Source organism: Ictalurus punctatus, chromosome 15 (genome assembly GCF_001660625.3).
Source record: "Ictalurus punctatus breed USDA103 chromosome 15, Coco_2.0, whole genome shotgun sequence".
NCBI classification, from domain to species: domain Eukaryota; kingdom Metazoa; phylum Chordata; class Actinopteri; order Siluriformes; family Ictaluridae; genus Ictalurus; species Ictalurus punctatus.
Window position 1 is genome coordinate 15,960,358 of NC_030430.2, and position 14,869 is coordinate 15,975,226.

Genomic DNA, 14,869 nt, shown 5'->3' on the forward strand with positions numbered 1-14,869 from the left:
TAGCGTAATTATTACCAGAGTATCTCTGGGACTCTCTTGATTTCCAAATGAAATGCAAAATTTACTTTCATCTGAAAAGAGGACTTTGGACCACTGACAAACTGTTCAGTTCTTAGTCCAGGTAAGACGCATATGCATAAATTAACATATTGTTCAGAAGGTCGACATTTCTGTATTATAAATTCTTTATTCTAATATTTTGAGATACTGGATTTTTGATTTCCATGAGCTGTAAGCTGTAATCATCAAGATTAAAACAAAAAAGCTTGAAATATTTCACTTTATGTGTAATGAATCTAGAATATATGAAAGTTCCACTTTTTGAATTAAATTATGGAAAAAAATTAACTTTTCCATGATATTCAATTTTTTTTTGAGATGCATTTGCTATACTAATGGTCAAATGCAGCTCGCATGGCCACAAGCCCTAAAACAAGCAGATATAATAAAAATCAAAACAATGCTTTTGTATTAAAATTAGGTTAATGTGGTATTTAATGTGACACTCCCATGTCTGTGATTTATACACAGATTTTTTATCTCATGTGAATCGATCATAATTACCACAGTCCATCAACATTAATTAGCAGACATATGTCCAGAAAGCTCTGTATAGTAATTTATTTGTGTAGTGTTTTTTACAGTGTCACAGTTCTGACTTGTATGTAATTAGACTAACTTGTAAATCCGTAGGAACAATGTCATGTGTGTTCATCTGTTTTTTTTCTCCCACTGAAGGTCCCTGAGGCCATCCGGAAATGCCAGAGAGCAGGTATCACTGTGCGCATGGTCACTGGTGACAATATCAACACGGCACGTGCCATCGCCGCCAAATGTGGCATCATCCAACCTGGCGATGACTTCTTGTGTCTGGAAGGCAAGGAATTCAATCGACGAATCAGGAATGAGAAAGGAGAGGTGAATCGTTTTTATACATTAAAGCGGTAGATCAAATTGGAGTCTTGGGGCCCCCCCATGGGTCCTGGAGCATGGCTTAATGATTTAATGTGTTCTCTCAAGGGAAAGTTCATAAAAAATTATGTGGTTTCAGTAAAGAATATTATCGTATGCATTTAAATAATGTGTTTGATTATGTTCATGAAATAAATGTACTAAGAAGGTCTGTGGAATTTTTTATTTATTTATTATTGTTATTTTTTTTTACAGTATTCTGTTTTGTTGTTTTCTCTGGTATTGACTATGCATGTAATAATATACTAGTGGTATACCATGATAAGGATTTTGTAAATAGTTATACTGTACATTTTATCACAAAGTGTGCATGTATTTAAATGGTATCCTACTGTAAAAAGAAATACATGTGAGCCTAAATTTAGAGAACATTATATTTCCTAGTAATACCCAGATACAGTGATATACAAAAAAACGTGATATTTGGTTATATACCCCTTCCATAGTCTATCATACAATGACATTATGTTAATACTAAAGTGATCCTTATTGCTCTGGTGGATTGCATGTTTCAGATTGAGCAGGAGAGGATTGATAAGATCTGGCCCAAACTGAGAGTCCTGGCCCGTTCCTCACCCACTGACAAACACACTCTGGTTAAAGGTTAGAAGGCTGCTTCATTCACTCTCAGTAAAAACAACTTCATTTTGCACAGCCGTATATGCTATTTCAGTCACGCATCACTAAATTGTGGTAAAATATGTGTTTCATCGAGCTATACTATGAGTTAGATACCGTATAGAGGGGGTACTCAGGCTCAGTGGTTAAGCTTTGCTGACAATCTGCAGGCATCATTGACAGCACTGTGTTGGAGCAGAGGCAGGTGGTGGCAGTGACTGGTGATGGGACCAATGATGGACCAGCTCTTAAGAAAGCTGATGTCGGCTTTGCCATGGTGAGTGCAAATATTTTACAGTTTTTATCTATCTAACCTTCCAGTCTTCTTTTTGTCTAGCCATCATTTAAAGTATTTATCTCTCACTGCTCTTTTTAAAGAGAGTCCTCTGTGTTTTGTGACTAATTATACCAGAGAAAATCCATATCTACTACTGTACTGTGTTATTGATCTCCCAGTAGGCCCTACTGCACCAAAATTACTTCTCTCTGTTATTTTTCCTTGTTTTTTTTTTTTTCGGTTCTTTTCTTTTCTTGTTCTGTACATATACACTTTAAGTCCAGTGTCTGGCAACAAGTAATTCATATTGTTGTTACCCAATATGACAACCAACTTGTCTACTGTAAGCATTCTGTTTTTATTTATAGTCATGACAGTTGTTTTTGGGTAACTGCTTGTAAGGACTTTGCACTGTAGTGTTTGTGTTGCAGTCCATGACATTGAATAGAGATGCATCAGTATCGATACTGGTATGAGGCATTGGCTGGATACCATGCTCATTTCCTCATACTCGTACTTATAAAAAAATGCCCTGATAGTATTATCCGATACCGCATGATACTAGGTGACATGAGGCTAGTGTATGTTGTCGCACTAATTAAGAGGTGACAAAAAATTACAGTGACCTGAACAGTCACTTCATGATTGATAATGGCAAAACAACCAAAGCAGAGTGCAAACTGTGCTCTGTCAAAATATCAAGAAGCGGTACTACAGCATCGTCCTATAATACAAGTAACCTGATAATACAAGCAACCTGAAGAACATCTTATGGCATTTAAACAGTATCTTTAATAGAGAGCATGAGGGCGGCTGACCTGAGTGTGCAGAGCAGTATCTGCAAGCGTGGTCATTATAAATGAGTGCAAGCCCAGCAAACAGGGGACATCCCCGGACGTTGTGAACGTCCACTTAGGTCCGCATTTGGTCCGGTTTATAACGTTCGCTGGCGGATGTTCCGAGGACGTCAGAGAATATCAAATCATAACACTACTGAATGTGTTCATTTCAGCGAAAGTCCCCTAAGCGTCCCGAATGGTCACTGGACGTACTGTGAACGTCCCCTTGAATATCCGTAGGACGTCAAGGGGACCCTACACATGGACGTTCAAGGGTCGTTCGTAGAATCCATTTAGGGGACGTCCTGGGGACCTTTTTTGTCAGCTGGGAGGTGCCACATACAAATGTATTTGTGAGCATGGAGCAGTGATGTGAGCATGCAGAGAAACTTTCAGCACTTCAGCTCATTTTTTATGACCACGCTCGTTGGTACTGCTTTGCACACTCAGAACTTAATATAATGTTCCATGACACCCCAACTGCTTAATACTGAGTAGGTTACTCATGAAGTAGGTATCAGTATTGACGAGTACCAAAAAACATGTACTCATACTCAGTGTGGGGGGAAAAAGGTATCAATGCATTCCTAATAATGAATGTAACAAAAATAATGTTTATATAATTGTTGTTTTGTTATTTGTTGCACAAAATGTCCAAATTTGTCCAACTTGTAGAAAATTTGCTTTATGGCAAAAGTATTATTCTCTTTCTGTGTTCTGTGTCTTTCGCTCTGTCTCTCTCTCTCTCTCTCCCTCCCATTGTCTTTTTCTGACTCTTTTTCACTCTCTTTCTCAGGGCATAGCTGGGACTGATGTTGCTAAAGAGGCTTCGGATATCATCCTGACTGATGATAATTTCAGTAGCATTGTGAAGGCAGTCATGTGGGGGCGGAATGTCTATGACAGCATCTCAAAATTCCTGCAGTTTCAGCTTACTGTCAACGTGGTGGCCGTCATAGTGGCCTTCACTGGAGCCTGTATTACACAGGTAATACACAATCATACTGCACACACTTTATATATACATGCACAAACATACACATGCAAAAAACTTTGCACATCCTTTACAGACTAACATTTAGAAGCCATTGACTGCATTGCTGTGGTAAGTGTGTGTTTCTGTCTAGTGTAGAGAGCTTGCGCTAGATCAGTATTTAGCTCTGTATCAGGTTAGTAGAACCTACTGCATTGCACCTCTCTGGCAGGCAGGGGATTGTGGGAAAGGCATGCTCCAATTAGCCTGTGTGCTGGTCCCCCTGCTGGAGGTTGTTGGTATTGTGCATTAAACTTTCTCCTACACATCCTATAATGAACATTGGAACTCCAATGCAGAAAATTGCATTCATTTATGAACATCACTGTTACCATGTGTTTGTGTGTGTTTATGCAGGACTCTCCACTAAAAGCGGTGCAGATGCTATGGGTGAACTTGATTATGGATACATTTGCGTCGCTTGCCCTGGCCACTGAGCCGCCCACTGAAGCCTTGCTATTGAGAAAACCCTACGGCCGTAACAACCCCCTCATCTCCCTCACCATGATGAAGAACATCCTGGGGCATGGTGTCTATCAGCTTGTTATCATCTTCACTCTGTTGTTTGTTGGTAAGATATAAGCTTACAGATGAGTATGGAATAATCAACACAGTATAATTTTATTTTAAAACGACATTTATCTTACTATTCTCTCAGTTATTAGGAATGGAAACAATATTTATGAAAATATACAAGCTAAAACCTAAGTGTGAAAAGTGTGAATATAAGATTGAATTACAGAAGGTCAAACAACCACAGGTCAACAGATACTAACATACATGGGAGATGCAGGGGGAGGAGAATGTGACAAGGACTTAAATTACTTTTTTTAGGGTAATCTTTTTAGTTTTATACACATGGTAATCTGTGTAATATTCTCTGTATCATGAATGTGATTTGAAAATATTTTATTTATTATAATTATTGAAACTGAGCAGAGCATTGACAGTTTATGCCGACATTTTATGTATTGTTCCACTTTTATTTTCAAATCTAAAAAGGGTCATTTTAATCTACACATGCAGTAGATCTCTGGTTTCTCGTTTTTGACCCAGTTTTGATCCCCATCCCCTGTGCCTCTCTCATTCTGCACAGGGGAAAAGATCTTTAACATCGACAGCGGGCGCAATGCTCCACTGCACTCGCCTCCATCCGAGCACTACACAATCATCTTCAACACCTTCGTCCTCATGCAGCTCTTCAATGAGATCAATGCTCGCAAGATTCATGGAGAGAGGAATGTGTTTGATGGCATCTTTGGCAACCCCATCTTTTGCAGCATCGTGCTGGGCACCTTCGGCGTGCAGGTCCCACACTTAGTACCTTCAAAGCAATTAAGAATGAAAGTGTAGTGTTACTGGTGCTGATTGTGCCTTGATTGTGATATATGTAGGGTAAAGTTAGTAGAAGGCTTTGTCATGTGTGACCTGTGAATTGTGTGTGTTCACTTTGCAGATCATTATAGTGCAGTTTGGGGGAAAGCCCTTTAGCTGTGCCCCTCTCAACATGGAACAGTGGCTGTGGTGCCTCTTTGTTGGAGTTGGAGAGCTCCTGTGGGGTCAGGTGAGGAGAGGGAGTACTTTATTATGCATCATGCCCTCAAAAATAGGTTCTATAAACAGACAGAGCCAATATATACATTTTTCCTCACACCAAAACACAACAGATAGGATCCAAATGTCAAAAGTTTCAATTTCTATATATAAAAAAAGAAGAAATTTGTTCCTTAATGAAAGCAGTAGCCAAGTCAAGGCATAACACATTGAAGACTATAGTTTAAGAGTACAAGATCTGGTCTGTGCTAAGACAGATACATTTGAAAATGACGTTTTAATGAAAAATATTTTGTGAAAAATATTTCCCGTTCACAGTGAAACAGAAATGGCATGCTGAGCATGCACACTTAATATCTGAACCATAACCTTTACATCATTTACCAAGACTCATGATCTTTATGTTATTATGCAGATCACAGCACCCTGTACTGTCAACTCAATCCCATAATGCAATGTAGATGAGCGAGAATTTAAAAAATAATAATTTGCATGGACTTTCACAAAAAGTGAAATCACGTAAAATGTTTTGATGATGCAGTTGCTTGTTGTACAGCTGATAATGCTGTCGACCAGTCTGACATCCACTTGTCCCTGCCAAAGTATTGGAACAGCACAGGCAGTTCTTTTGTTATTGCTATACACTAAAGAAATTTAGGTTTGAGATCAGAAGGTGACTATGAGATTATAGATCAGAATAACCAGATCACAGCCAGATGTCGAACAAGTTGGCCAAGGTAAATAATGACAGAAACATTATGAGAGCGAAGAAAATCTCTTAAACAGCAGTCAGTGACATCACCCTCCACAGGGCTGGGGTGACCGTATCACATCCAATCTAATTGGGAGGAACACAACAAAGTACTTCATCAGGGGAAAAAAGTGAAAAGTTTTATGCTGACCAAGTCAATCACCAGACTTTAACCTAATTGAGCATGCATTTCACCTCCTGAAGAGGAGACTGAAGGAAGAAAACCCCCCAGAACAAACAACAACTGAAAGAAGCTGCAGTAAAAGCCTGGAAATGCATCACAAAAGAAGAATGCAACAGTTTGGTGATGTCAGTGGGTCGCTGGCTTGAAGTTATTGAAAGCAAGGGATATGCAACCTAATATTAAGTGTTATTTACTTTCATTTACTTTAAAACCATCAGTTCCTATCTTCTGCTCACATAAAAAGTAGGTGGTGCCATGTTCTAAGTTGTTTAATACATCTAGATCAGTCCCTCGAGGATTTTGCAAGGATTTAGTTTCACGGCAGAAATTAGCTCAAAATCAAGGAAACTCCTCAATATTTGCAGGAGCTTGCAATTTTTCAAAATTTCAAAAACAACAGATTTTCCACAGATTTGGGCCAAGATGCATCATGTGACGTCATCACAATGCGCATTCAGCCAAAGCCCTCTTCGATTCATGTCGAACATGAGTACAGCTTAAAGGTCTCATTTACCAATAAACATCTGCGAAAAGCCATGCAAAACAATTTTGTGCACTTTCAGTTTTGCCAATTCGAGTAGTTTTCCACAAAAAGCACAAAAAAATATATATTTGCAAATTTTGAAAAAAGCCACAGTAAAATCAATTAATTTTGGCTGCAACAATCACAAAAAAACCCCACTGTGAAATCCTGTATGGACTGCTAGATGTAAATATCAAGACATTCTGATCTATGATCTTATAGATTCATCTTTTGATCTCAAGCCCAAATGTCTTCAAAAGAATTGGCTTTGTCTTATATATATATATATAGTGTCCTCCACTAATATTGGCACCACTGGTAAATATGAGCAGAGAAAGCTGTGAAAATGTGTCTTTCTGATCTTTTTAAAAAAAAAAAAAATTCACAAATATACTCTGCTCTCATGGATATCAAACAATTGCAAATACAACACAGGTTTATATATATATGTAAAGAAATTTGTTAAATATAGGTGTGCAACAATAATTGGCCCTATGAATTCATATGAGAAACATATATTTGAAGTATATTCCCATTGATATTTAAAAAAAAAAATAGTACACCTGGGTGACTAGGAATGGGAAAAGGCCAAATTTCCTTAGTCATTCATAAAAATGGGTAAGACCAAGGAATATAGCTGTGATGTGCGGCAAAAGGTTGTTGAGCTTCATGAAATGGGAAGTTGCTATAAGAAAATATCACAAGCATTGAAAATGCCCATTTCCACCATCAGGGCAATAATTAAGAAGTTCCAGTCAACTGGAAATGTCATGAATCAATCTGGAATTGGATGCGTGTCTATATTGTTTCAATGTACTGTGAAGAGGATTGTTCGAGTGGCCAAAAAATCTCCAAGGATCACAGTTGTGTCTTGGGGTCAGACAGTCTCCAGAACTACAATCTGAAGTCACCTACATCACCAAAAGTTTTTTGGAAGGGTTTCAAGAAAAAAGCCTCTACTCTCATCCAAAAACAAATTCAAGCCTCTTCGGTTTGCCAGACACTACTGGAACTTCAAATGGGATCAAGTTCTATGTTCAGATGAAACCAAAATAGAGCTTTTTGGTAATAAACACCAGAGGTGGTTTTGGCACACACAGAACGGTAGCCATATGGAAAAGTACCTCATGCCCACGGTTAAACATGGTGGTGGCACTTTAATGTTTTGGGGCTGTTTTTCTGCCAGAGGACCAGGACAATTTGTTAGGATCCATGGCATTATGGACTCGATCAAACATCAACAGATATTAAATGAAAACCTGCTGCCTCTGCCAGAAAGCTTAAAAAGGGCCATGGTTGACTCTTAAAGCAGGACAACAATTGAAAACATACATCAAAATCGACACAAAAATGGTTTACTGACCACAAAATCAAGGTCCTGCCATCCCAGTCCCCTGAACTGAAACCCATAGAAAACCTGTGTGGTGAACTGAAGATGAGATTTCACCAGCATGGACCTTGAAATTTTTGGAGAGATTCTGTATGGAGGAATGGTCTCAGATCCCTTGCCATGTATTCTCCAACCCCATCGGGCATTATAGGAGAAGACTCAGAGCTGTTATCTTGGCAAAGGGTGGTAGCACAAAGCATTAGTAAGTATTTAGTAAGACTAAAAGGGTGCCAATAATTGTTGCACACCTATATTTAACAAAGATTTTTTTTGATAAACCTGTTTTGTTTGCAATTGCTTTATATCCATGAGAGCAGAGTATACACACATATATACTGTACACTCATTGTCACTTGTCACTTTATTAGGAACGCTGTACTTAATGGAAAAATATATATATATTTCAACTCCATACAGGGATTTTTCAAATACACTTTAGAAATTTCAAATTAATATTGCTCGACTCTGACCAGGAAAAAATATTAAGTAGCAACTAAGTAAGAGTTACTATATTATTAACATTTGATCAATAATAACTTAAAAACATTTGACCTTGTTGTACATATATATTTAAACATACAGTCATCTTTCTTAGTTACCCATTTCTAATGTTTGTCAGCATCTCTCTCTGTGCTCCAGGTCATTGCCACAGTGCCCACCAGTCACCTGAAGTGTCTTAAAGAGGCCGGTACAGGGCCAGGCACAGATGAGATGACCGAGGATGAGCTGGCTGAGGATGAGGAGGAGATTGACCATGCTGAACGAGAGCTGCGCAGAGGCCAGATCCTCTGGTTCAGAGGCCTCAACCGCATCCAGACTCAGGTGCTGTGTGTGCAACCGTAGCCCTTCTCCCCTGACCCCTCTCACTGGTAGAAGTAGTGTTAGTAGTCCTAGTTGCTTTGATATTCACTGAAAGTAGAATATCATCATTGTCAAAGAATATTGTTTTATTTTATTTTGCTCTGTCTACCTCTCTCTTTTCTCTCTAGATGCTTTCTAAAAGTCAGCAAAACATCAGCTCATCCTTACCTCTGTTTGTCTTTGTTTTGTTCTCTTTGGGACCCTTTACTAAAATGAGTATAGATTTCTCTGACAGTGATCTATAAAACTCATCCCCTGCTCAGATCTCTGTTACTCTATTTTGTAACTGAAGTCCTTTAGAGGCCTTTATTGCTTAGATTTACCTTTGCCTCTGTGCTACAGGGTTCATCCAGTCGGAGTCTGTTGAACGCCGTTGTGCTCTTAATTTTGGGGGCTGGGGTGGTAAACAATACTAAGGTTATTTGTGTAATACTAAGATTATATAAATTTATTTTTTTAAATCATATTAATTATCCTTGTAAACAAGATGCATGCTGATGTGTAAGGGGTTCTTTTTCCTACGTTCTGCACAGTTGGCTCTGCCTCAGCATCCACCATAAGGGCTCCCACACTTACTTCATCTGAATTCAAAACTACATAGTTTTTTTCTCTTTATTAATCTACCTCCCTGCTTTCACTTTATTTTATTATAATATTCACTCTCTTCTTTTACCAAACAAAACAGTGTTTCTTATAATTTTTTTAATATACAGCAATAAATCCGCTACAGTGTTAGGCAGGTCACCTATCTGACTAATGCTAACTCACTGATTCTTAATTAATGTTTGATTGTTGTCTTGGATATCCAGGTTTTCTTTGGTGTCATAGCTGTCTATGTACTGTATATGCAGAAGTGTGTGTGTATGTGTGTGCGCGCTCTCACTGCTGGAGCAGTGCTTTTCCCTTCTCTCTGTCTCATAAACCAGTAATAGAACAGGTAGGAAAGAGACAGCTGAGCACAGTAGAAGTGCTTTGAAGATACTATGAGGAGACACTATGAGGAGATACTAGGAGATGTGTGGTGATGTGTGTGGGCTCTTAGCTAGGTCTTTACAGAGTAAGGTTGTTAAATTGGTGTCCATTTACATTTACATTTACATTTATTCATTTAGCAGACGCTTTTATCCAAAGCGACTTACAAATGAGAAAATACAAGCAAAGTGATATATCAAGCAGAGAACAATACAAGTAGTGCTACCATACAAGAACCATTAATTGAATTCCAGAAGAAGCAAAGTATGCAGAGTAGAGGTGTGAGTGCCCTTTTATTTTTTAATTTTTTTATTTTTTTATGGGTTGGTTAGGTGTTCAAGGAAGAGGTGGGTCTTTATCTGTTTTTTTGAAGATGGTGAGAGACTCTGCAGAGGTTGAAATTCATTCCACCACTGAGGAACAGTTAGTTTGAATGTTCTTGAAAGAGACCTTGAGCCATGCTGAGTAGGCGCTACTAAGCATCGGTTGCTAATCGATCGCAGATTGTGTAAGGGAACGTAAGCCTTCAGGAGAGAGTTGAGGTAGGAGGGTGCTGTTCCAGACAAGGTCTTGTCGGTGAGCATCAAGGCATTGAATTTGATGCGGGCGGCTACAGGAAGCCAGTGGAGGGAGATGAAGAGGGGTGTGACATAGGTTCTCTTGGGCTGGTTAAAAACGAGGTGTGCTGCTGCATTCTGAATCATTTGAAGGGGTTTGGTGGAGCTGGCTGGGAGGCCCGAGAGTAGTGAGTGGTAGTAGTCCAGTTTTGAGATAACGAGAGCCTGGACTAGTATCTGTGTAGCCTGTTCGTTGAGGTAGGGTCTGATTTTCTTGATCTTGTACCGGATGAACCTACAGGACCGTGCAGTTGTTGAGATGTGGTCTGTAAAGGTCAAGCTGTCATCGAGAATCACCACACTCAACCCTCCTGGCTTGAGTGTGGTTGAGCCGAGCTGTACAGTGAGGTTGTGGTTGATTGAGGGACAGGCTGGGATGACGAGAAGCTCAGATTTTGCCAGGTTGAGCTTAAGGTGGTGTTCCCTCATCCAGACTAAAATGTCCGACAGGCAAGTAGAGATACGTGCAGAGACGGATGGATCATCAGGCTGGAAGGACAAATAGAGCTGGGTGTCATCAGCATAGCAATGATAGGAGAAGCCATGAGACTCAATCACCTGCCTAGAGATGTCGTGTAGATAGAAAAGAGGAGTGGACCCAGAACTGACCCCTGTGGAACACCAGTTGTGAGTTGCTGAGTTTCAGAAATACCTCCTCTCCCTGATACCTTGAAGGATCTGTCTGAGAGATAGGATTCCACCCAGCGCAGAACCGTTCCGGTGATGCCTAGGCTGGAGAGAGTTGACAGGAGGATCTGATGGTTCACAGTGTTGAAAGCAGCAGAGAGGTCGAGTAGGATGAGGACAGATGATCTAGCGGTTGCTCTTGCTAGTTGTAAGGCTTCATTGACAGAAAGCAGAGCAGTCTCTGTGGACTGATTGCTCTTGAAGCCAGACTGCTTGGTGTCCAGGAGGTTTTTCTGTGTGAGAAGATTGGAGAGTTGATTAAAAACGGCTCTTTCAAGAGTTTTGGAAAGAAAAGGGAGGAGGGAAACAGGTCTGTAGTTGTCAACTACAGCAGGGTTAAGTGATAGTTTTTTAAGCAGTGGGGTAAACCGGGCCTGCTTAAATGAGGTAGGGGAGGTGCCAGTAGAGAGGGATGTGTTAAAAGATGTGTGTGAGTGCAGGTAATAGTGTGGGAGAGATGGACTGAAGAAGGTGAGAAGGGATAGGGTCAAGAGGACAGTTTGTGGGACGGCTAGAGAGGAGGAGTTTAGAGACATCAGTCTCTGAGAAGGGAGAGAAGGAAGTCAGTTGGGAATTACATGGAGGACGAGCCGGTCTATGCATGTCTGGGGTCGAGAACTGGTTCCTGATTGATGTAACCTTGTTGGAAAAGAAAGTGGCAAAGTCATCTGCAGTGAGAGAGGTAGGGGAAGGGGGAGGAGGGGGACAGAGAAGAGAAGAAAAGGTTTTGGAGTGCGGGTGTTGGGAGAACTACCAGTCTTCTTTTGGTAGTATGTGGCTTTAGCAATGGAGATGCTACTGGAAAAAGAGGAGAGTCCATGAAGGCAGTGTGTGGTTTAATGGACCTGGATAATAAGCTGAATGAAGGATAGAAAGGAATCCAAAACGGATGCATACACTGCACCACTGAGAGTGTTGACAGGATGTAGAGCCCTGTAAAGAAAAAATGTGTGTAGACTTCTTAATATTTGTAGACTGCAGCTCAGAAAGGATCTGCAGACTCAGGAAGGATGAACAGTGGGGTCCAATAGTATGAGTACATTAACTCCTTAAAGTCCCTTTTTGTTCAATTATTCATATTATTCTGTACTTACTATGAATTATTCAGTAACTACAGTGGAACTAGTGGTTCCAACAATGAGGACTGTAAGTCTGGATCTGGTGATGTGTCTTGGGAGTGTATGGGGTTCAAAGAAATGTTTTTATTTACACTGATTATCAAAAATGAAAAAATGAAAATTTCTTAGCTGATACTTTGTAGAATATGCATTTTTTATATTGCATGACTGTTTAATATTTTTAATATTTCATATTGTGATAAACTGCAACACAATGCAATTTTCTAAAATATCAGTTTCGGAGTTACACAAATACACAAATATTTTTTGTAGTCTTGATTTTTAAAAAAAAAAAAAAAACTGCTGCACTGCTGTTTGATTGGCACTCTCTTAGCAAATCTAACCAAACCTTACCCCACCACAGTTCAAGAAAACATTTACAAAATACAATTAACCAGTTTATTTTTTATTTAAGAAGGCTGAACTATAAGTAAATATCTTGAAGGCACACAATTTGGTATTTTTTTTTACTTCTTGTGCTGCTATATATATTTTATTCAAATGGAAATGTGCAGTGCCCAGGTGCATAACCTGGCCAGGGCATTTGGGGCTATAGCCCTGAAGATATTTTCTTTAACCCCGAATAATTCTCCATTTGGAGAGTTTTGTCACTACATAACTGAACGTCAGTAAAAGAAAACCCTTAGCTTGGTTGTGCCTCCCCTTGGCTAGCGACACCAAACTAGACTAGTTAGAAAAGTTTGATATTTTATCGGTATGGTAGTGCTACAAACAGTGACAACAACCGAGGCAAGTTTTATGATAAATCCAACTTTTTCTGAACATGTCGTACATTGACAGCTAACTTACCACAGCTTCCATAAAACAAAACTTAGGCTACTAGCTAAGCTGGAAAAAATGCATGGGGAAGAATCTGGGCTCAGCCCTGGTTTTTTCTTGAAATGTCCAGCTAACGCCTCTAAGTATTTATCTCCCTTGAACGTTTCCACAATTTGTAGTGGTACATATAACTGAAATGCACTTATTTGGGATTATATTTCATGAATCTACACAGAGCAGCTCATGTTATTGAAGTGGAGCATAACATTTACATAGGTTAAAAAACTATTTACAAATAAAAACTGTCATATTTGTGATTGCACAAGTTTTCACTCGCTTGTTTGAAACTCCTAAATGAGTTGTGGCTCAACCATGTAGCTATCAGAGGTCACGTATTGTTATTACTTGAATCCTAATATAATCATAATATAAATACACCTGTTCCTGGAAGGCCCCAGAATTTGTCAGGGAGTTTACCTAAACAAACAGCATCCTTGGCACAAAACGTTACATTTGGCAGAAATGAAACAATGTTCAGTTCCCTGACAACACTAGAATGTCTTTCATTAGCAGGGAAAAGCCACAAAACTTGGTACACAAACCCAGAAAACTAAGTACACAATGTTCAAATTAACAGCACCTAATTTAAATTACTTCTGGATTAAATATCTGAGAGAATGTGTGGAACGTTGTGTCCTTCTGCACATAATTACTCGTAGTTGTAAAGTTGTTGTGCAAAAAATCTGAGAGAGAAAGGGACTTTCAGAACCATGAACACATATTCACACTCACAGACACACCCAGTCTTTAGGGATTGCTAACACTTTCACTGTCCCTCATTCATTACTGTACTTAGTAAAATCCACATATACATAAATATGATGGATGAAGACTGCAGGATGTAACATAGGAGTGGTATCAACAGAAGTGCTAACAAAGCCCCTTACAAAATTTGCATCGATCCTCTCCTCACCCGACACAGTGTTGGCAAAACACGACACACATTACAGCAGCAACGCTCATATCATCAGTCAGCTAAATTTGATCAAGGCTTTAATTCAAGGGTGGTTCTGGCAAAGAGTGTACACTCCGGCCGTCATCACTGCGCTTCTGATAGAGATAATCAGATTAATCGAGCACTGATTCCCCTGCAGGTGTACAAGAAGTTTTACCGTAATTCCTGCCTTTTTTTATTTGAAGGCTGAATTGATAACTGTTGTAGTAAAGTCATTCATTTGGTGAATTTGTTTTGTAAGGCTAGAGACTATGTCTTAAAGTGTGTACTTTAAGCAGCTACCTGCACTGGTCTTTAGACAGGCTTTCAGTGGCCACTTTCTAATACTGTATTGTTTTAGAGTGATAGTAGATGTTCACACAAAGCCTCTGCAGCTTTGTACATAATACTGTAGGCGTGTAATGTATTGACACTGTATCTGTTAATTGCCCCAAATATCCATATCTGTTTTCTGATTTAAATTCAAAGTGGGAATGGCCACAACTGGAAAGTTTGCTTGTTTATTTGTTTGGGTTGTTTTTCAATTAAAAATGAACCCTAATCTTAAAACGAAAACACTGGAGAAACTCTCAGTATAGTCTATGAATTCTGGCTCTGACAGTTTCTGAACCTCTGCTATATTTGTGTTCATAATTTCTCTCAATCCCTCTTGTGCAGTTATAATTTGTGTTTGTACTT

At 39.3% G+C, this 14,869-nt stretch overlaps 1 protein-coding gene across 9 annotated transcripts in view; it reads left to right on the forward strand.

The window, feature by feature from the left end:
• The window catches only part of atp2b3b (ATPase plasma membrane Ca2+ transporting 3b), a 49,612-nt gene that overhangs the window by 24,055 nt on the left and 10,688 nt on the right, over nt 1–14,869 (forward strand). For all 9 annotated transcript variants that reach the window (XM_053686395.1, XM_017486351.3, XM_017486352.3 and 6 more), the window contains 8 exons: nt 739–918; nt 1,488–1,575; nt 1,761–1,867; nt 3,503–3,694; nt 4,097–4,310; nt 4,836–5,047; nt 5,196–5,303; nt 8,781–8,963. In XM_053686395.1, coding sequence (XP_053542370.1) covers nt 739–918; nt 1,488–1,575; nt 1,761–1,867; nt 3,503–3,694; nt 4,097–4,310; nt 4,836–5,047; nt 5,196–5,303; nt 8,781–8,963 — 1,284 coding nt within the window. The remainder of the gene's footprint in view (nt 1–738; nt 919–1,487; nt 1,576–1,760; nt 1,868–3,502; nt 3,695–4,096; nt 4,311–4,835; nt 5,048–5,195; nt 5,304–8,780; nt 8,964–14,869) is intronic.